The 23,026-nt window shown below is 51.0% G+C and overlaps 1 protein-coding gene across 1 annotated transcript; it reads right to left on the bottom strand.

Moving 5' to 3' along the window:
- Positions 1 to 3,515: 3,515 nt before the first annotated feature.
- LOC136764034 (centromere protein F) lies at positions 3,516 to 20,457 on the bottom strand. Its single transcript, XM_066717867.1, has 15 exons — positions 20,304 to 20,457; positions 19,265 to 19,499; positions 18,918 to 19,114; positions 18,674 to 18,780; positions 18,510 to 18,586; positions 18,066 to 18,393; positions 17,252 to 17,433; positions 16,329 to 16,454; positions 15,871 to 15,999; positions 13,286 to 13,408; positions 13,007 to 13,142; positions 8,869 to 11,048; positions 8,183 to 8,536; positions 6,858 to 8,088; positions 3,516 to 5,557 (listed from the first exon to the last, which is right to left on the bottom strand). Exons 2-15 carry the CDS (start codon positions 19,424 to 19,426, stop codon positions 5,424 to 5,426), a joined length of 5,466 nt encoding a protein of 1,821 aa, XP_066573964.1. The 5' UTR covers positions 19,427 to 19,499; positions 20,304 to 20,457; the 3' UTR covers positions 3,516 to 5,423.
- Positions 20,458 to 23,026: the final 2,569 nt, after the last annotated feature.

Raw genomic sequence — 23,026 nt, 5'->3', positions numbered from 1 at the left:
GCTTGTGTGTATGTGTGTCGTTGTGTGTCTGTGTCAGAGACAACCATATGACATACTCTAGTCTAATTGTGGGTTTGTCCACTCAGCGCTGGGCGGCCGTCTGCGGCGGCTGCTGACGGACCGTTTCTCCAGCAGCGGAAATTGATCTGGGATTGAGCGCCCCAGCCGCGGCTCTGCTCTCCCACAGCCCCCCACAATGCTGCCTGGTCTGCTCTACCACAGCCCCCCACAGCGCTGCCCGGTCTGCTCTACCACAGCCCCCCACAATGCTGCCCGCTCCGCTCTCCTACAGCCTCCCACAGTGCCGCCCGGCCCAGTCTCCCACAGCCCCCCACAGGGCTGCCCAGTCCACTCTCCCACAGCCCCCCACACCGCTGCCCGGCCCAGTCTCCCACAGCCCCCCAGGGCTGCCCTGTCCAGTACAGTCCAGTAGTGTTTAATGGTGTGATACAGTTAAGTACAGTACAGTTTGGTCAAATCCAATCTGGCACAGTCCAGTGTGTGTGTGCTCAGGGTGTGTGAGTACAGTGTGTGTTCAGTGTGTGCAAGTAGTGTGTGTGTGTTCAGTTTTTGTCTGAATGCTGATGTGTCATATTCTGGTCGGATATGTAGGATCTCGGCAGCCTGAAGTCCTAATCCTGCCCCCCCACCGTCTGTCTGAGAGGTCGAGTGCTCCGAGGGCACAGAGCCAAGACTGGACTGGACTGTATACCAATATCTACTGGACTGGACTGGACTGCTGCAGAGTCACTGACTGGACTGGACTGGACTGGACTGCTGCAGAGTCACTGACTGGACTGGACTGGACTGGACTAGACTGGCCTGGTAGAGAGTCACTGACTGGACTGGACTGGACTGGATTGGTATAGAGTCACTGACTAGACTGGGCATTTCACAGCACGGTCCAGGCAGGGATGCAGATCGATGAGCTGCTGCGACCAGGAGAGCTGGTATTAGTGCTGACGGTGGGGTCTGTGCCAGCTGGACCGAGCGCAGACACCCCCACAGGGCCCAGGTTTGTGTGTTACACAATCTGTGTGTTAGTGGGTGTGCAAAAGTACATTACACTGCCTTTCAAAAGTATTCACCCCCTTGGCATTTTTCCTATTTTGTTGCCCTACAACCTGGAATTAAAATTTATTTTTTGGGGGTTTGTATCATTTGAATTACACAACAAGCCTACCACTTCGAAGATGCAAAATATTTTTTCTTGTGAAACAAACAAGAAATCTCCCACAGCCCCCCCCAGCACCACCCGACCCAGTCTCCCACAGCCCCCCTTTGTAGAGACACCTCTTGCAGCTGCAAGTCTCTTGGAGTACGTCTCTATAAGCTTGGCACATCTAGCCACTGGGATTTTTGTCCATTCTTGAAGGCAAAACTGCTCCAGCTCCTTCTAGTTGGATGGGTTCCGCTGGTGTACAGCAATCTTTAAGTCATACCACAGATTCTCAATTGGATTTCACTTATGTTGTAAGTCGCCCTGGATAAGGGCGTCTGCCAATAAATACAAATAATAATAATAATAATAATAATAATAATAATAATAATAATAATAATAATAATTGAGGTCTGGGCTTTGACTAGGCCATTCCAAGACATTTAAAATGTTTCCCCTTAAACCACTCAAGTGTTGCTTTAGCACTATGCTTAGGGTCATTTTCCTGCTGGAAGGTGAACCTCTGTCCCAGTCTCAAATCTCTGGAAGACTGAAACAGGTTTCCCTCAAGAATTCCCCCGCATTTAACGCCATATATCATTCCTTCAATTCTGACCAGTTTTTCCATCGGCAGGGACTGGGAAACATCCCCAAAGGACGATGCTGCCACCACGCTTCATTGTGTGGATAGTGTTCTCAGGGTGACGAGAGGTGTTGAGTTTACGCCAGACGTAGCGTTTTTCTTGATGGCCAAAAAGCTCAATTTTAGTCTCATCTGATCAGAGTACCTTCTTCCATATGTTTGGGGAGTCTCCCACATGCCTTTTGGCGAACAGCAAACATGTTTGCTTATTTGTTTTCTTTAAGCAATGGCTTTTCTCTGGGCACTCTTCCATAAAGCCCAGCTCTGTGGAGTGTACGTCTTAAAGTGGCCCTAGATACTCCATCTCCACTGTGGAGCTTTGCAGCTCCTTCAGGGTTATGTTTGGTCTCTCTGTTGCCTCTCTGATTAATGCCCTCCTTGCCTGGTCCGTGAGTTTTGGTAGGCGGCCCTCTCTTGGCAGGTTTGTTGTGGTGCCATATTATTTCCATTTTTTTAATAATGAATTTAATGGTGCTCTGTGGGATATTCAAAGTTTCAGATATTTTTTTTATAACCCAACCCTGATCTGTACTTCTCCACAAGTTTGTCCCTGACCTGTTTGGAGAGCGCCTAGGTCTTCATGGTGCTACTTGCTTACTGGTGCCCCTTGCTCAGTGGTGTTGCAGACTCTGGGGCCTTTAAGAATAAGTGTATATATACTGAGATCATGTGACAGATCATGTGATACTCAGATTGCACACAGGTGGACTTTAAGTAATTATGTGACTTCTGAAGGTAATTGGTTGCACCAGATCTTATTTAGAGGCTTCATAGCAAAGGGGTAAATACATATGCACACACCACTTTTCTGTTTTTTATTTTTTAGAATTTTTTAAAACAAGTAATTTTTTTCAGTTCACTATTTTGTATATGTCCATTACATTAAATACAAATACAAATCCATTTAAATTACAGGTTGTGATGCAACAGAACAGGAAAAATGCCAAGGGGGTGAATACTTTTGCAAGGCACTGTAAATTAGTGTTAGATAATCTGTATTCTGTAATGTGTTAATTACACACACACAAGGAGTGTTAGACAATGTGTGTGATAGACAATCTGTTACAGTCTCCATGGATGTGTGCATGTGCACGAGAGACAGACAGTGGGACAGACTGACGGACATCTACAGATCAGAGAAAAAACAAGACCAGAGATGAAAGAGAGACACAAAAATGAGAGACAGAAGGAGGGAGGAGAGAAGAAACTGGAGACGAGAGGGGAGCGGCGAGAAATCAGACGGGAGCAAGGAGAACCAGAGCTGTCCAAGAGAGAGAGGAAGACAGGAGAGAGAGAGGAGAGCAGAGAAGTAGCGGCGCATGGCCCAGGAGCAAAGCTTAAATTCGATTGACTGTAACTGGAGGAAATAATTTTCAAGTGCCTGACTGAACACTTGAGAAGAATTACTGCACACTTCCACCTTCGCAAAAACACTAACACAATCAACGCACACAGATAGGAGAGTAACACAATCAACGCACACAGAGAGGAGAGGCACTGGCAGTAACGTAATCGAGGTGCAGACTGGAAGGAGCAAAAAGCTTCGGCCTTGCAGAGAGAGGCACAGAGAAGGACAGAGGGAGGCCAAGACAGAGCTGAGGGAGAGAGAGAGAGAGAGATGCACCAAGAGCTTATGGAGAGAGAGAGAGAGACGGGCACTGAGAGCTCACATGCACACAGGGAGCGGCAGAGAACATTTAAGAGCCACAGAGATTGATTTAAAGACGTCTTTATTGCATCTTGGACTGGAAAGCTTCAAACACAAAAATGAACCCCGATCTGAGCCCAGTGAGTAATAAAATAAAAACATTCACAGCTTGGATACATTGCATAACTCCCCCACTCCCCCTCCCCAGACTGGAGCACAAACAACATCATGTACCAACAGAACAGGATGAACAGGACGGACTGAAACGCAGGGCTGTGGAGAGAAAAAACAACCAGAAAACGAAACCAATAAGCTAAACAGAAGCACGGTTTGGGAACAGGCCTACGTGTGTTCAGAGTGTGGAGAGCCGGGAACGTATACAGATTTTGGCAATTCATTACACTGACTTTTACCGACATTACCGGCCCCAGGGTGGGGGGTTTCTGGTCTCCAGTGCTGGGGGGTGCCTGTTTATTCCAGGTGTGAATCAGTGACTGAATGGAAACCTGTAACCCTGGTATAACCCTACACAGACATACTACCACACACACACATACATAAATACTCATGCTCTCAGCACAATTAACAGAGATTGGGGAGTTCCTGACTGGACTAAGACTGGACTGGACTGCTGTAGAGTCACTGACTGGACTGGATGACTCAGAGTGTATCCATGCCTGGCTCAGTCCGTGTGTAACAGCATAGCAGTAGTCCAGACCATAATAGGTGTGGAAAACAAAGGAGAATGGATAGAAAGGAGAGAGAGAGAGCACACAGCCTACATAAACAGCATTGCAGTCTGAGTACAAGGTGCTGCCTGCGGCCCTAGACACAGCTCCTGGCTTCCTGGGACCAGGGAGTTTGAGAAATGAACGATTGTCCATTTTCAGGTTTTCCAAATCTTCCTGATCAGATTGACAGAAAGACACTGCCACACACTCACTCGCAGAGAGGAGAGAGAGAGACACACAGACACAGACAGACAGAAAGAGACTGAAAGCAGAGGCTGAGGGGGGGCTGGGTGCTGGAGAGAAGCCTGTTTCCAGCAGCAGTCAGAGCCCAGCCCTGGCAGGGCAGTAAATTACAGCTGGACAGCTGGTTACACACAGACGACAAGCCCAGAGGCAACGCGCACACACACTCACATACACAGGCACACACTCTGTGTATATATTCACACACACACAGCCCATTTCCTTATATAGCTGACACACACAGTAAACATATATATATACACTCTTTCTAAATGTCTAAACACTGGACCACACGCACACGCACACGCACACAGGCTGTGGGAATGAGAGCGTCATATGGCCGTGTGCCCATGTCCTGATGTGTGGTCACAGATACTAATGAGAGTGCAAATGGTAGCGGCCAAGGATCCTTCAAAACCTTTCTCTCCTTCTCCCTTTTTCAGACTGTCAGTGAGATGAACGGCTTCATACAGAGAATTAAGCTGAGTGACTTTTTATTTTTATTCTCAAGGCTGTAAACACACACACAGTCATCTCTCATACACACATACCCCCTACACTCGGCACACTAATAGTAGTAGTAGTAGTAGCAGTAGCAGTAGTATTAGTAGATGTTAGTAGTAGTAACATTGCACAGTGTATTCACATTAGACCCACATGTTGTGGCTCAGGTCGGAGTGGAGCTGGAGCAGCCGGTGTGAACAGGGCCCTGTCCCTCCTACTGGAGTCGTACAGTGTGGAGATTGATAAGAAACCTCCTAAAATAAATAAATAAATAAATAAATAGGAGTGCACTGCTATGATTTTATATGTAGTGAGGTATGTTAGGAAATTAAACATGAAAAAAAAAAAAAGGCAAAAATTTTTCTCGATGCAGGCTTTTTATCATCTATCTCACGTCTCAACCTCCCTTCTTCGGCAGTATTGGTATGTAGAGTGATCCCGCTCCCCGCATCTCCCTCTCTCTGCCTCCCTCTCCTCTTCTCCCTCAATACCTGTTCAATCAGTGGGTGGGGGCTCCCTGTCCTTGGCCGGGGCAGAGGGGGGCTGGAGGGAGGGCAGCGTGGCCGTCCCCAACAGCCCCCTCCTCAGGACATAGGGGCAGGCAGGGCCGCTGGGGATGTCTGCGAAACCTGGAGGGGGAGGCGACACAGAGAGGGGGCGGTTAATGTTGCAGTTCATTGTAATCGGTCTGGCATGGCTGAGCTTGTTACAGTTATTGTCCCTGCGAGGGAGAGGAAGGTTTAGGATGAATGGAGATGAGTGATGGGAGAGTTTCTCATTGTTTTTCCTTCCAGCTGCAACCTGATGAGGCAAACATGCTGTTTTCATGCCATACCTAGACAATAGACCAATCATTATAATAATCTTCCCATTAACCACCTATGCAAATAAACAAACACACACACACACAAAAAAACACTGACACATACACCTACACACACAGGCAAATAAGCAGTGTATAGAACAGTGGAGCAGTCAGCACCGCGTGGCACCTGCGATGGGTGGGGCACAGGAAGTGTGATCCGTTTTAACCACTGACCAGCACCCCCCTGCCGATTGGACTAGGGCCCCTACGTTTATCTCAGCTGCATAAACAAACCAAACATTGCACCCCCCTTGAATTATTACACAGAAATGCATCAAAGACTTCTTTCACAAAGCCGGATCCATCGATCGGACCTCCCAGCGCACTGGTACAGTATTGATTGTGGGAGTCTTGCGGGGGGCAGCTGTGCCGTTAGCCGCACTGCTAACCAACATGTTTCGCATCGACCTGCCTGACGGCCCTGGGTGTCAAACACTTAGTGGGTCCGACATGCAGAGTAATTGATATCGGCACACAAACAGAGTAGACGCACACACTAACATGCACACGCATGCACACAGTGTAAAGACATGAACACAAACTCACATTGTTATTCTCCGTTTGTGTATCTGTGCTTTTCACAGCTGCGGCACGGGCCCTGCTGCCACACTCTGAACTCTGTCTGTCTGTCTATCCATCTTATTTGTTTATTTTATTCGTTTTTTGGAAAGCGATCTGAGAGGGTGCTCCTCTGACTCTATGCAATAAAAATTGATCCCTTGATTGATGGTGCTGGAGTAGCATTGCCTAACACACAAGACAATTCAATCAGACCAATTCGGAAATGTACTGGGAGTGAAGGATTACGAGCAACGAGAGAGAGAGAGAGAGAGAGAGAGAGAGGAGGGGGAGTATTGGGTTTCTCTCTCCCTCTCCCTGGAGGGTCATCTCCCTTCCTAGCAGAGGGAGAGAGGGAAGGAGAGAAAAGAGGGGGGCGGGAAAGTACAGAGAGAGGGAAGAAGGCAAAAGGCAAAGGCGACACCTCAAGGCAAAAGATGCCAATCTCCAACCCCTCTCTGCAATCCTTCATCCCTCCCTCTCAATCCCCTTTCCCCCCTTCTCACCTTTCATGACCACCTCGGGCAGCCCGTACGGTTCGTACTCCGTATCGTCGAAAGCGGCCGACATCCGTCCCCGGTTCCTGCGGATCCGCTCGGCAATCTGTGCCGGGTCAGCGGGGAGGGGGAAGGCCTGCGCGAACAGCTGGCTTTGCCCCCCTCCTGCTCCCTCCACTTGTGCTTCTGCGTCCTGCTCCGTGTCCGGCTCCGTTTCTGCAGTCATGTCCGTCTGGGTCGCGACGTTCGCAGTACCAACCTCCCGCCCGCAGGGGGTGACTGTTTGGGTGGCTGTGGTTGCCCAGGCCATCGACACAGTCGTCTCTTTCTGGGTGGTGTCTGGAGAGGTTCTCAAACCCCCCATCTCCACGCTGCTCTCTGCGTCTATGCCCTGCACCTCCGCCGTCTCTATCTGAGCAGGTGCAACTCTCAGGTCTCTGCTGTGCTGGACCTCAGGAGACCACTCCCTTTCTGTGTCTGCAGTTCTAGGCTCCGGCTCACAGGGGGAGCTCAAGTCTGGGTCCCCCCCATCCCTCTCTGTCGTCTCCTGCTCTTCCTTCTGCTCTCTGGCTGTAGTGTGGTCCTTCCTCCTGCAGGGGGAGTCAGGCTGATTGGCATCCTGTTCCCCGAATGTCTGAGGCCCTGCAGCCTCTCCCTCAGTTTCAGAGCCCGTTTCCTTGCTCTCCTTCACTGCAATGTGGGAGCTGACATCTCCAATTTCAATTGTTTTGGCTAGTTGTGGGACAACATCAAGGTCCGCCACTTTGATCTGACTCTCTGAGGTTTGGGTTTTGATTGCTCCTGCCTGTGAGCTGTGATCACTGGAGCTGGCCGGGATCTGTGTTGTAGCCAGCTGCTCGGTTGCTTTGGTCCGATTGTCATTGGTTTCAGCTTTGGTCTGGCTTGGCGGTATTGGCAGCAGCAACTGCTCAGGGTTGATTGCTTCAGTCTGGTTGCTTAGTCCAGTCTCTGATTGTCTCTTTCTGTGATCCGGTACTTTGGCTTGGGTCTCTCTGCTATCCACTGCTTTGGCCTGTCCATCTTGACTGATGCCTTCAGTCACACTTGCCACACCGCCCTGTGTTCTGGAATGGATTGCTTTGGTCTCATTTGCCATGTTGTCCACAGCCTGATTGTCTTCGATGGTGTCTTCAATTGCTTCTGTCTGGTCCGCAGTTGCTCTGCAGTCCGTTGCTTTGGTCTCTGGCTCTTCGATGACTTTGCCTGCAGCGGATTGGATCTGGAACACAAACAACACAAAAACTGTGACAACCCCTCCTCTGTCTCCCTCCCTCCCTCTGGAATCTCCAGCGATGACGCAATCGGGTTCTGACCTGAATGCTAATTGGGCTGCTCCAGGTGACCCTTAGCGACCCTGGGGTCCTGTCCTCTGGGTGTGGGTGTCCAGAGCTAGGCCCCGCCTGCTGCTGCTCTGCTGCAGTGGTGCTGGTGATGCCCGGGACGTTCGCCAGTACTCCAGGCTCCGATGGCCAATCCCCGGCAATGGACTGCACTAACCGGCCCGCCCGGCAGGGGAGGAGCAGCCGGTCCTCCCGCACTACCACCACAGCGCCCCCCGCAGTGGAGGGAGCGATGGCGTCTCCCTGGGCTCTCCACTGCAGCAGCTCTGCTCCCAGTCTGCACTTGTCCTCACTCAGACTGGAGACCAGTGAGCGCAGATCCTGTAGCTGGGGGGAGAGGAAGAGGTATGGCCACTGTCATTATTGTAATCACTATTATTATTTATTTATTAGCAGATGCCCTTATCCAGGGCAACTTACAAAATATAAGCGCAATACAAAATGGACATTACTATTATAGGATATCGCAACACAAGACCCTGTCAAAGATAGTGTCAAACGTTTATATTATGGAAGTGACAGTGGGGTGTTTGTTAAAACACAGGCTAACATGGGGAAAAAAGTGTGTGTGTGTGTGTGTGTGTGTGTGAGAGAGAGAGAGAGAGAGAGAGAAAGTGTGGATGAGAGAGTGAGTGTGTGTTGATTGTCAACGTCTCTACCTCTTGCTGCAGTGCTTTGATGTGGGGCTGTAAGAATCCACTGCTGTTTTCTCCCCCTTCCTGCCCCAGCATTGTCCTCAACTTTTGCTTCTCAGTCTTCATCAAGGACAGCTCCCTCTGCAGCTCCTCCACTAGCCTCTGGATGGTGCCATCCTGCTCTCCCTCTGGGCGGACTAGACTGGCTTCCCTGACTGGCTTCCCCGTGGGGCTGGGAGGTGGAACTGCAGCCTGATGGGATTCCAGCAGTTCGATTACCCTAGAGCTCTCTGGAGCAACAGTCTGACTCTCAGCTGAGCTGTGGGGGCCACCATGGATCCCTGTGAGCTGTTCTGCTTCCTTCTCTGGAAGAGGGGGCTCCCCCTGGCTGCTAGGAGGTAGAACTGCAGCCAGCGTTTTCCTCAGCTCTTCATCCCTGACTACTGCCCTCCCTCCCTGCCCACCAGCTCCCTTTTCCCCAGCTCCTAGCTGTGCCCACTCTCTCTCTGACCCCGCCCCTGGCCCTGCAAACCTCCTGAGCTGCTCGTTCTCTGCCACCAGCCGACTCAGTTCTGCCCTGCAGCCCTGCAGCTCCTCGCCCAGCCTGTGGAGCGCACTGTCCCGGGTCTGCAGGTCCTCCAGCAATGCCTCTATATTGAGGGCCTGGCTGTCGAAGGCCAGAGTGAGCTGTTGGGTCTGGGCGCTCAGGAGGCTCTGCAGGGACTGCAGCCGCTCCTCCGCCTCCCTGGCCCGGCCCTCCTGCACCCGCCTCTCAGAGTCCAGGGAGTCGCAGCGCCGCCGCAGCTGCTCCAGTTCCGGTTCGAGCAGGGAGCCCCCGTCTTCCTCGCCGCGCCCATCACTGAGCTTAGTGTCCTCGTCTCTGTCCAACCCCTCTCTGTCCATGTCTTTATCCTTATCTGCAGGGCAGTGTGTGACCTGATCCTGCAGAGTCTCAGGCTCACTTGCAGTCGTGGGCGAGATGCTCTCCTCAGACTGGGAGAGAGAGGGCTGGGGCTGGGGTTGGGGCTGAGGCTGGGACAAGTCCGGCTCCTCCCTGCTCTCCTCCAGCTCACTCCCTCTCTCCTCCAGCTCCACCCCACTCTCGCAGTGGCTGTCACTCCTGTCTTTCTTCTCATCATTAGTATTGTTGTTGTTGTTGGTGTTGGTGGTGCCATGACAGCCGCCCTCTCTGCGGTTGTGGGGGTCCAGGCGGTCAGCGTTGCAGCCGCCACTAGGGGGGTCACTGTGGGAAGCCGAGGTCACCACCCCGCCCCTGTCTGCCTTGCCCCTCGCATCCAAGTCTGCCTTCGTGACCACGGCCTCCCTCCCCTGCCCTGACTCCAGCTCCCTGACACTCTGCATCCTCGACTCTTTGCCTGCCTCCGCCTCCTCCTCCTCCTCCCTTTGCCGCAGCTGTTTCAACTGGGCGGCCTCAGTCTCCAGGGAGGCAAGGGCCTGCGTGAGCCGGGCTGCCTCACCCCGCTCTGCCTCAAGTGCTGCCTCCAGCCTAGCCTCCTTCTCCTGTAGCTCCTGGGCCCTCTGTCTCAGGATCTCAGCCTGCACGCCGTGCCTCTTGCCGGCCTGCTTCAGCCTGCTTCTGGCTTCGGCCTCCGCTCGGCGCTGGGCCTCCAGGTCCTCCAGCCTCAGCTCCAGCTCCCGCCTTGCCTCCCGCAGCTCACCGCGCAGCCACTCGTTCTCCCTCTGCAGCTGCCCGGCCTGATCCTCCTCCTCCCCCTCCCTCTCCCTCTTCCTCCTCTTCTCCTCCCCTCCCTTTCTCAGCTCTCCATCTGTGGCCTTCCCTACCTCCTCTCCTCGTTTCTCCCGCGCCGCCTGCTCCCCACCCTCCCCCTCCTCCTCCTCGCTCTGCTCCTTCCCACCTTCCTTCCATCTCCCTGTCTCCCTCTCCTTGCAAAGAGCTGCCTCCGTCTCTACTCTCCCTTCCTGGGATCTCTCTCCTTCCTCTTCCTCCGTCTCCTCCTCCTGTGTAACAGTTCCCCCCCACTCAGGTTCCTGCGTCTCTGAAGCATCTCTGCCTTCTGCCGGCTCCCTGCCCTGCGTGGGCGTCTCCCTCTGACCCGCCCCTCCACTCCTCTGGGACCGGGGACGGCGCTTGACCAACTTGGGGCTGAGACTGCAGCCCCCTCCTCCTGCCTGCGAGATCCTGACGGGGGCCTCGGGGACATGGGGGGGAGAAGCCTGGAGGGCTGCGTAGGAAGAGGAGGAGGGGGAAGAAAAAGAATAAAGACAGGAGTGAATAAGTGAACAAATTAACTGAAATAAATGGTAAAAGAAAACAACAGATTTACAGTGATGGTGCGGGCCTGTTTTGACTGCACTGCTTGTACAGTTTCTACCATTATCATCATCATTATGAATCAAATCATACTCCCTTTTCTGTCAGAGCAGTGTTGGCTGAGGATTCCTGCATCATTTAAACACCGCCCCCGCCTCGCCTCGCCTCGCCTCCACTAACGCTAACCGCAGCCTTCAGGTCACATCAGCGCACATTCAGGTATCTCTGGATCCTGACAGGTCGGCGAGAGGCTTTTAGTATCATACAGACGTGGGTTTTCGCCACCCAAACCCCCCAACCCCCCCACGAGAGCCACCCTGATCCACAAGCAAGGTGGGGGGAGAGCTGCTGTCGGGAGCGTGCTCTAAAACAGTGAATTATTCAAAATGAACACGGCAGCATCCCGAGCTGCTCCATAAAGTCACATTTAATTATTCAGCAGCGATCAAGGCCTCAGACGATCGCTCAACACTGGCGGTTTCTATCATCTTTCTTCTTCTGATTATTATCATTATTGTCTTTATTGCTGATTTTGTTCTTGTAGTTATTGGTAATATTGTTATTGTTGTTGTTATTTATTATCATACCCCCATTTTCCCAGGGCGATGCACAGTTGCCACAAAATCACACAACTGAAATCACACACTGGTGTACACAGGACACATTATTTCTGTTGGGTATTTGTTGTGGTGAATCATAAATTCATCGAAATGTTTCACAGCTAGGCCTGTGGTGTTGTGGCCGGTAATACCATGGGGGGGGACATTGTTCCTACTTCCCATTCCATTTTATTGTGTAATCTAACGGTAGAATGACTCAAATACAAATAAAAGTAATCTTAACAAATGCACACAGAATAAAATGTATAGTGTAGCGATCCTGAAGCCTTGCTTAGAGGCTTTTAGTGATGAAGTAAGGCCGCTCTGTGGCGTGGGATACTGGGGTTTGAATCCCGCCGTGGCCTGAACACTAGTATATTATAATACAGTATTTACATTTTATAAGAACGATGTGCAAATCACTCAATTGCAAATTATTTTTTTCAAGCGTTATAAAGTTGCCGACTTAAAATCCTGACTTTAAAAGAATTTGTTAGATGCAAATAAATATGTAAAAGAACGATATGTAAATGACTCAGCTGCAAATGTTTTTGGTTTAGTTTTTTTAGTGTTACAAGCATGTGCTTTCAGTTATGTTGTGTGTGGAGGTTGCTGACAGAAATCGCAACATATTTACTTAATGATGTCGATTGCATAGGAGCTGCAATGTTTCACTATTAGTTTTAAAACAGTTCTTCCATGATACCCAATTATACTATTATTGCTAAGTCGATCACATTATCAAAGTGTTAGAGCCCAAAAAAGTGCCCCGTCCTTTCATAACAATACTTAATTCTAAAAGAAAACAATAATATCCAACAATAATAAAAATGAGATGACTATAATAGGAAAAAAAATCCCACATGTATTTTCCTGTTTAAAGGGCTATGAGGAGCCTAACCTACGATGACACTTTATTCTCGCAGCACTTGCCCCCTAAACCTACGCCTGTGCACAGAAGAACTTAATAGATCATTAGAAGAAAATGCATCTTGGTAACAGTATAGACCGCCAACATGTAATGGCCCTAAAAGAAAGTCACTGACAGCAGCACTGACAGGAGCCTTGTGCTCCTGTGAATAAATGAGACTGAGCTTGGGCCGCTTCGCTCCCCGTGATTGAAGGGCCAGAGTCACTGCAGCGACACGGCGTCTTCAAACAGGTCCACTCAAAGACTGTCATCATGGGAATGCGTTGATGCTACAGGTATGAACAACCCGACACACACCTAGTCCAATGTTTCAATTGTTTCTCTCAGCTCAGTTCTCACCTCGCAGGTCATCCAGCAGCTTCTGAATGGCGGCCACTTCCTGTGTCAGCCTGTTCACTTCCTCCTCCAGGCTTCGCCCCCTCCGCAAACTCTGCTCCAGACTGGCACCCACGCTGTCCTTCTCACGCAGCACCTCCTGGATGGTTATGGGCAGACAGAAATGTAGGCTTAAAAAGAACTACAACTGAAATAACCATTGGGAACTATTGCACTGTTTTTCACTTGATTTTACTGGACTTGGATTAAGACATTCATTATATTGGATTATGATTGTTGTACCATCAGGTGTCTCTGCAGTTCCTCCTCCCTCCTCTGGCTGTCCTTCAGCTCCTTCTCTGTGCAACGCAGCCTCTCCCTCACAGACTCCAGCTCCCTCTCCACACACTGCTTCTGCAGCCCCAGCTGAGGGAGGGGAGAAGAGGGGAAGAAAGAGAGAGACAGTCAAACACCACTCTTGCAGCATGAACCCAGTCTGAAAACGTACAAACCAAACATGTCAGACAGACAGACCTGACATGGAAAACCATTATTCAATGACAAAAAGAGACAGACAGACAGCGACAGACAGAGAGAGAGAGAGAGACAGTCTCTGACGTAGGTCTCCAACCCAGGTCTGTCAGTTGTGGAAGGAAAGTTAGAAATTATTTTCTAATACCTGTTTTTCTCTCATGTATATTTAAGAAAGATAAGGTCAAGCTAGAAGGTCAGGCCAGAAGGTAGTTTGATCTCGGTTTGTGATTTACGATGAGAATCTTGGAGACAATGTCAAACAGTATGATTGAAGTGCCTGCTCCCTAATCCATAATGATATATATTCTGCTTAGCTAACTTTTAAGATAACATAGTAATGACTTTCTGAATATAACCAGCTCTTTGATTTCTGTATATAAAAGCTCTGACTGTTAAGAGCGACATTGGGATCTTCTTGAGTCACTGTTCCTCTCCACGCTGCGTGTATTAAAGGTATTGCAACTAACGTTCCAACCTGATTGAAGATGATTGTTCTTCCACACAGTGTAATGAATTCAAGCATCAAGCGTTCAGCCAGGGAAGAGGGCGGAGGCCAAGCAGAGTCTGGCCTCGTCTGTCTCTTTATTTATTAATTCATTCATTCACTCGCACGGCCGTTTACTTAGCTTAAAAGCCAACGCAGCTGCCCTGGGCCCGAGCCGCACAGCTGCCAGGCAGAGGGCAGAGCAGCGGCTGAGCAGCGGGGGGCTGGAGCGCCTGCTGTGCCACCCACACAGCAACAATTAAAATAAATAATTATATATAAATTACTGGGGCTGAAATTTAATTATTTTCTTAAATGAGAGATTTTCTTTTCTTCTCTCCCCCTCCCTCAGACCTGCCAGGTCCCTCTGTGACCTGAGTGCAGCGGGCTCTAAGCCGGGTCTGTTTGTACTGTAACCTGATCTGTGTGCATGTGTGGGGCTTCTGCCAATAATGAAGATAATAACAACAATAAGAATAATACTAACATTACTAACAATACTAATCCTAATGCTAATAACACTCATACTAGATTAATACTACTTCTAATAATACTCATAATACCAATAACATTTACACACACAGATGTGTTGTTGCTGACTGGCAGGCAGCTGTTAACCCCTGGTCCAGTCCTATTGCTGGCCGTTACCGCAACTTCAGTCCCACCCGTCCGTTCCTGAGTGGCCACAGCTGTGGCGGCCCCCGACTGCCGGTGGTCCCGACCCGCTCCGCTGGGGTCCAGTCCAGGGTGTCCTTTCTCCATTCCAAAACCAATTCCTGTAGAGCCTCTTACGGCCACGCCAAAAAGCTGTGGGATTGGATCTGGAACTGGAATGGGTCTGACAAAGGGAAGTGGAACTATAATGGGTCTGACAAAAGGAATAGGAATTGGAACTGGAATGGGTCCGACAAAAGGAAGTGGAACTGGAATGGGTCTGACAAAAGGAATAGGAATTGGAACGGGTCTGACAAAGGAAAGTGGATTTGAAACGGGTCTTGGGCACACTTCCCGGGTTTTCACACTGAAGGCCTGTAAGCGTCCATGTGTGGGTACTGGGCAAAGAGAGAGGAGGCATCTGGGATTTGCTCTCACCCCAGAGAGGAAGGTGTGCACAGCAACCCCATGGTGACCCCTCCAACCCCTCCTATTGTGCAGTTACAGCCACAGTACACGCCATGGCACACTGGCACACCGAGCCCCAGAGCTTCCACTCCATGACAGAAGGTGGAGAGGGAGGCAGAGGGAGAGAAGGAGAGAGGCAGGGGGAGGAAGGGAAGAAGAGATGGAAGGAAATGGATGGAGAGAAGGAGAAAGAGGGACTAGATTTACAATGTGTGATAAGAATTGTTGGTTTTTGTTAGAGAGTGTGGCAGAGTGAGAGAGAGAGAGGGAGACACTAGATTTACTGTGATAAGAACAGTACAGCTTTTGTTTGAGTGCAGAGACAGAGAGAGAATTTCCAGAATGCGGTTTCCTATCTCAAACCACATCAAATTCTCAAGCTATTTAGTGTTCTACATTTCAACAACATCCACAACAACCACCACTCCTAATCCCACTACAACCACAGCGTCTGAGACAGACCAGCCTGCATGGTTACCCTGAGTCCCCGGCCCCAGAGACTCCCCAGGCAGGAAGAACAGAGGAGAGAGAGAACAAAACAGAAACATATACATCTGGGGAGGACTTCAGCACCCCCCCCCCCCACCCCATATGTGTTACCTTGTGTCTGCCTGGGCCTGCAGGGTGTGTGTGTGTGTGTGTTTGTTTACAGGCCTGAGGGGGGAGGAGAGAGTCTGTGTGTTACAGTGCGTTACAGTGAGTGTGTGCTGACCTGACTGTGCTGCTGCTTGTGGTGCGTGTGTGCTACCTTGTCAGTGTGGGCTTGCAGGGTGAGGTGCTGGGCTCTGGCCTGCTGCAGCTCCTGGGTGAGCCGGCTGCTCTCCTGCTGGTGTCTCCTCTCCAGCTCCGCACTCAGACGCTGTTGCTCCGCCAGGTCCTGCACAGGGACAGCACAGTCAGGGGGACAGGGACAGACACAGGGGAAGCAGCTATAGAGGTACAGGGAAAGAGGACAGCAACAGTCACAGGGGGGACAGCGAGAGACACAGGGGAAGCAGCCATAGGGGGTCAGGGAAAGGGGACAGCACAGTCACAGAGGGAAAGCAAGAGGAACAGATACAGGTGACAGGGAAGAGCACACACACAGGGGTACAGGTACAGAGAGGTAGAGAGGGGGGCATGGGCAGAGGAACAAAGAGAGAGACAGAGAGAGAGGGCATGTGAGAGCAAGACAAACGAGAGAGAGAGAGAGAGGGGGAGGGGTACCTGCTGGTGTTCTTTCTCGGTCTGGCGGAGGCGCTGCTCGGCCTGGCGGCGGGCGAGGTCACTGTTCTGACGGTGGCAGTTCAGCTCCTCTGCCAGCTGCTTCAGACGCTGCTCCGCAGACTGGCACTGAGGGAGGGAGAGAGAGAGCACAAACTTCAAACTCTACAGAGGGACTACAGCCTGGCACCATACCTGGTGAGAGTGAAGGACCCCAAACAGAGACAAACCCTGAGCCAGTACAGACTCAGTACCCACAGCTTGGAAACAGAAACAGGGTGACACAGGCAGACCTGGAAGCCCAGAGAGGAGAGACTGTGTGGACAGTGTGAGCAGGGGGAGATGGAGGACGAGACGCACTTCCTGCTGCACTCTACCAAATACTCCACAGCCAGGGACACGCACCTCCCGAAACTCTCAGCCCAGGTCACAGGCTTCCAACAGCTCAGTGACAAAGACAAAATATAAATCCTGATAGGAGAGGATGAACATACAGCAGAGCTGGCTGCCGACTATGTGCTTACCTGCCACAAACCGAGAGAGACATTGTAAAAGACACTGTATACTATGTATACATATATAATACAAATTCATGCAGAATTGTTTTGTAAATGTTGTGTAAATTTACCTAATCATACCATTTTCAAGTATTTTCTTTTTATTTATTCATTATTTTAATGTTTAATCTATGTCTTAATTTGTATTATATTTTTTGTTTTACTTTATTTTCTATAAATCTATATTTTCCTGTTTATAAGTATCAATTATATCACAAGCTTTGGCAATACTTGTATACAAATTCCATGCCAATAAAGCTTGCATTGAACTGAACTGAACTGAGAGAGAGAGAGAGAGAGGCACTGGGAGTGGATGGGTGAGTGTGTGTTACAGTGTGTGCGTGTGTGTGATACAGTGTGTGTGCTGACCTGGCTGTGCTGCTGCTCGGCGCGGGCGCTGCAGCGGTTTAGCTCCTCCCTGCACTGGGTCAGACTGAGCCCCTGGGCATTCAGCGCGCGCTCGGCCTCTGTGGCCCGGCTCTTCTCCGCCTGCACCTCCTTCTCCAGGGCCTGAACCCAGGTCTCCAGCTCCAGCACCGTGCACTGCAGCACTGCGAACAGGGGGCCAGGGTGTTACTGGACTGGAGGTGAATACATCACTTGTGGGGGGGGGTGTTTATACTCTTGCAGGACTTCAGTGCTATTGGTTGTTTATTAACTGCCAGGAATAAGTAGGAATAAGACCATAATAAACACAGATGATACTATGTCTCCGTTCTTACTGCTCAGATCCCTCACACACAGGGGCAGAGAGAGAGGGAGAGGGAGGGAGAGAGAGTGGAAGTCAGGGAGTGGCTCATCTGCAGTTGTGTGTGTTTATCTGGTCATTGTCTGGGCCTGCATTGTCCTCTCCCTTTCTTACTCACACACACTCCCTCCCTCGCAAAACTCAACACAGCGACAAAGCAGAGAGGTGAGAAGAAAAACAATAAAATAAGCCGAATCATAGGAAATCCTCAGAGGGAAACTGCTGAGCTCTGGCACGGCCCTAGTGGGGCTCACAGCAGTGGGACACAAGCACTGAGATGTCTTTAGAGGGAAGACAGTGAGGGAGGAAAGGAGCAAGAGAGAGGGCTGGCACTAGGGCAACCTGTGTGTGTGTCTGTGCACGGGCACTGGAACAGGATGGGAATGAGAACTGGAACAGCAACAATAACTAGAACAATGATAATGCATCTCCCACCTGCATTCTCTTTTCGGAGGTCCTCCTCCACCCCAGAGTGCGCTGGGCTCTCGCTGTCATTGACATCACTGCTGCTCTGTTGCGAGGGGGCGGGATTACCCCCCTGTTGCCCTCTGGGTGTGGGCAAGCTTTTCTCCTTTTCCCAGGGAAACACAGACGAGGGGGAGGAGCCTGAGGTCATGTGGCTGGAGCCCCCCTTGCGGACGGAAACCTCAGGTTGGCGGGGCGGCCGACGGACAGGCGTGGTCTCCTGTTGCCAGGGGAATGGGGAGGAGTCGCCCCCCCTGACTGGCTTAAGGCTCCGGTCGCTGCTGCTGAACAGGAGCTGCTGCAGGGAGGGAGGGAGAGAGAGAAATAAACAATTATACAAAGGAAAGATGGTGTGTTATTTGCTGCTGCGGTTTTTGTTGTTTGTGTTTTGTTACATAAGAGGAAGAGGCTCACTTTGACGTGCACACCCCTGGTCTCCTGCTCTCTCAGCCTGTCGCGTTGGAAACCATCCTTGCTGTCCCCCTGTGACTCTGTAGAGCACAACACAGGGTCAGAGAGAGAGGGGGAGAGGGAGAAAGAGGGAGACAGGGGGAGAGGAGAGAGGAGAGGAAACGTACCCGTGCGGTCCCGGCAGGGGGAGGAGAGTCCAGGGGGGCTCCAGCTGGGGGTGGAGAAAAGCACAGAGTCTCCGGAGCCCTGGGAATTCTGCAGCTTAGCCTGGAGCCTGAGAGAGAGAGAGAGAGAGAGCTGTAGAGCACATCACCCAAACCCAACCCTCATCCCCTTCTTCTCCCTCACCACACGCCCTTCCACACTCTCCCTACCCCTCCATTCCCCCCTCTCTCCCTCTCCCCTCCGTACCGTTTGAGCTCCTGCTGCAGGCTGTCCACCTGTTTGTGGGCGGCGCTCAGCTGCCCCTCCAGGGCGCACACCTGGCCGTCCTTCACCTGCAGCTCCTGCGAGAGGCGCTCCCTCGCCCGTCGCCCTGCATTCTCCGCCTCACCCGCCGCCTGGAGCTCCCGCCGCAGCCCCGCTGCCACCACCCTCTCCTCCTCAATCTGCCCAGGGAGGGAGCAGTCGGGCACACAGAGAGAGATGTCAATTAGATGTGAATTAGTCTTGCCAATAAAACTTTTTTAATTTTTGTATTTAACTGACAAAGACAGAGAGAGACACAGACAGAGAACCCTCCCCAGCGCTGTGCCCACCTGCAGCCGCTGCTTGTGCAGAGCCACCTCCACCGTCTCCAGCTGGAACTGCCGCTGCTTCTTCTCCCGCAGCAGCTCATCCAGCCGGGCCTGCAGCTCACGGGCTTTCTCCCGCTCCCGGCCCGGCAGCCCCGCCGTCCAGTCCTCCAGCGCCCAGCTCATCGCAGAACCGTCCCGCCGTCACACGCAGACTGGCCCCGGAGCATCAGAGGGGGGCTGGGGAGTGCAGGAGCGGCTAAGGGAGAGAGAGTGTCCGTGTTGTTTATATTTTAATTGTTATTATTCCGGCATCTGGGAAGCCAAGTGGGAGAGGGAGAGAGAGAGAGTGGGGGGGCTGCAATACACTCACACGCACCATTCACAAATAGATACATAGATAGTTTAATGGTAATACTGAATCCCAGAATATCTGTGGGTGAGGGGTGGAGAGATATGCAGAAAACAGACAGACAGAGATAAAGACGCGGAACGTACTCGAGATGCCCACTGATTAGAGAGAAACTCGCACACGGCTGCTGTTGCCCAATGCCCACCTGTCTTAGGAGACGGAATTAGCGGAGGGATGTTCAAGCAACCCGTTCAGAGAACAATCCCGGCGCAGTCTTCCACGCACACGTGCGGATAAACCCGTCAGAGCCGAGCCGCCACTCAAGAGCCCGGCAGCCAATGGGAGGCCTGGGTGGTGGGCAGCGGAGGGCGGGAAGCATACTGGTGTGTGGAGGGCGGCAGGCGGACTGACAGGCTGGCCCTCGTCTCAATGTGAGCGCAATCACACCGGGACACTTTCCAACCGCCCGCGGAAACACGCACAATAGCACTTCTCTGACTCACAGTCACAGGGCTGTCTGGGGGGGTTGTGGTCGCCCCACCAAGTCTCCCCATCATCACATAAGCACCTCAGGCGGGCTAGAGACGCCGGCCTCCGGGGGGGAAAAGCGAAAACCGAGCGCTTAACCGCAGGGACTCCGCGTCCGACAGGATCCCAACTTTCTCCAACAACACACCCAGCTCCCGCGTTTCACAGCTTTGTCAAACTTACCTTGAACAGCGCACTCTGTCCAGCAGCCCACGCTGCGCTCTCCCGCTGCTCGGTGCCCCCGGGCTGTGTGATGAACGGCGCCGCTATAAGAGAGGTGATTACCGGCCGCTGTCGGTGGTGTCCCTGCTTTCGCCACGGCTCCCTCCCGGCACGACACCAGGCTGCTCGGCAGTGACGTCACGCCACGTCACGCCACGCCACGCCGAGAAGAGCCCCGACAGCGCCGCCTGTCGGCCGCAATGTGGAAGCGCACATGAGTTACAGTCGCTGGAGCCCTTATGGAAATCTGATGGACAGGTATCTCTCCCGAATTCAAATTGAAATGCAAATCTACTTTATTGGCCTGACGGGAGTGATTGCCAGCGCTTTTACGCAACATAGATGTTATGTATTCATACAATGCAATGAATCACAGACAACTTCAAAACAAATGACACAATCTCATATAATCCCTTCCACCTCCTCCCTCTCTCCCTCTCCTTAATAAAGCCAACAACACCTTCCATTCTCTCTTTTAATATAGGCAATATAACACCCCACTCCCTCTCCCCTCACTAGTTCTATGTTGCCAGCTGATAGCCATATATATTGAACCTCCCAGACACACTGATTGATGGTCTGACCCAGGTAAGTATAGCCGGTGCTGTGCTCCAGGGTGAAGCAGTGCCCGTGGCCCTGAGATCTGGCTCTCTTCTGGAAAACCATGACCCTGGTCTTGTCCAGATTCACTGTTAGCACCCATTTCTGACAGTACTGCGCCAGCAGGGCCAACAGCAGCACCAGGTCATCCATAGAGCAGGAACTTGATATCTGTGTTGTGTAGCAGGGGCTCACTCACTCTCTCTCTCTCTTTCTCTTTCTGTTTTTTTGTGTGTTCTAGCTGTAGGTCTCTCTCTCAAATTCAAATTCAAATTCAAATTCTTTATTGGCACCATCAGTCATGAATAGTGACAATAATCGCAAACATAATAATTATAATCCTAACAATAGTGATATGAACAGTAAGTACATTTATAGAACATTAAATCTTTACATAACAGTGATTAGGTTTACCCCCGTCACAGTATGAGCAGTGGGCCCCCCTGTCCCTCAGGCTGTAACAGGGCTGTTGGGGTCACACAGCATGGTGTGTGCATCTGGTGTGTTACATGTGTGTGCCAAGCGTGTTACTGGTGTTCTACAATTGTGTTACAGGTGTGTGTCAGGTGTTATACCTGCGTGTCAAGTGTGTTACTTGTATGTCAGTCATGTTACTGGTATGCTGCAATTGTGTTACAGGTGTGTGTCAAGTATCTTACAAGTGTGTGTCAGGTGTGTTACAGGTGTTGTACAGGTGTGTAATAGGTATCTGCTCAGCTCTTCAATGCTATTGCCTGTGTATCAGGGCTGATAGTGATATATACAAAGTGCAGAATAGTATATAGTATCGTATAGTATAGCGTTGTATAGTATAGTGTTGTGGAGTGCAGTATAAAGTGAAGTCTATTGCAGCGTACTATCCACACACACACTTTCCACCAGCTGTGGTCCTTACCTAACCCCCTCAGACTGCTCCTTCCCCTCTCCCCCCATTCTCATAAGCAGATCATAACAGTTATTGCGGTGGCAGGTGGATCTGATCCCGGATTAGCAGAGTGTGAATATAGCCCAGTAATCGCGCTGACGGGGGTGTTCTGTAGGGTGCGTGATGTCCAGGATCTTGGCCCAGAGCGCTGGGGGCACTGGAGGTGGGGGCAGGGGAACTAGAGACCCTCCAGCCCGGTGAGGGTTGCGAGTGACACCTACCCCATGTGTGCCTGAATAAATGGAACTGTATTTTTAAATTACAGTGAGGAAAAAAAGTATTTGATCCCCTGCTGATTTTGTACGTTTGCCCACTGACAAAGAAATGATCAGTCTATAATTTTAATGGTAGGTGTATTTTAACAGTGAGAGACAGAATAACAACAACAAAAATCCAGAAAAACGCTTTTCAAAAAAGTTATACATTGATTTGCATGTTAATGAGGGAAATAAGTATTTGACCCCTTCGACTTAGTACTTGGTGGCAAAACCCTTGTTGGCAATCACAGAGGTCAGACGTTTCTTGTAGTTGGCCACCAGGTTTGCACACATCTCAGGAGGGATTTTGTCCCACTCCTCTTTGCAGATCCTCTCCAAGTCATTAAGGTTTCGAGGCTGACGTTTGGCAACTCGAACCTTCAGCTCCCTCCACAGATTTTCTATTGGATTAAGGTCTGGAGACTGGCTAGGCCACTCCAGGACCTTAATGTGCTTCTTCTTGAGCCACTCCTTTGTTGCCTTGGCTGTGTGTTTTGGGTCATTGTCATGCTGGAATACCCATCCACGACCCATTTTCAATGCCCTGGCTGAGGGAAGGAGGTTCTCACCCAAGATTTGACAGTACATGGCCCCGTCCATCGTCCCTTTGATGCGGTGCAGTTGTCCCGTCCCCTTAGCAGAAAAACACCCCCAAAACATAATGTTTCCACCTCCATGTTTGACGGTGGGGATGGTGTTCTTGGGGTCATTCCTCCTCCTCCAAACACGGCGAGTTGAGTTGATGCCAAAGAGCTCGATTTTGGTCTCATCTGACCACAACACTTTCACCCAGTTCTTCTCTGAATCATTCAGATGTTCATTGGCAAACTTCAGACGGGCGTGTACATGTGCTTTCTTGAGCAGGGAGACCTTGCGGGCGCTGCAGGATTTCAGTCCTTCAC

This window comes from Amia ocellicauda, chromosome 12 (assembly GCF_036373705.1).
Source record: "Amia ocellicauda isolate fAmiCal2 chromosome 12, fAmiCal2.hap1, whole genome shotgun sequence".
In the NCBI taxonomy this organism is placed as follows: Eukaryota; Metazoa; Chordata; class Actinopteri; order Amiiformes; family Amiidae; genus Amia; species Amia ocellicauda.
This window is presented reverse-complemented; position numbering and strand designations above follow the sequence as displayed.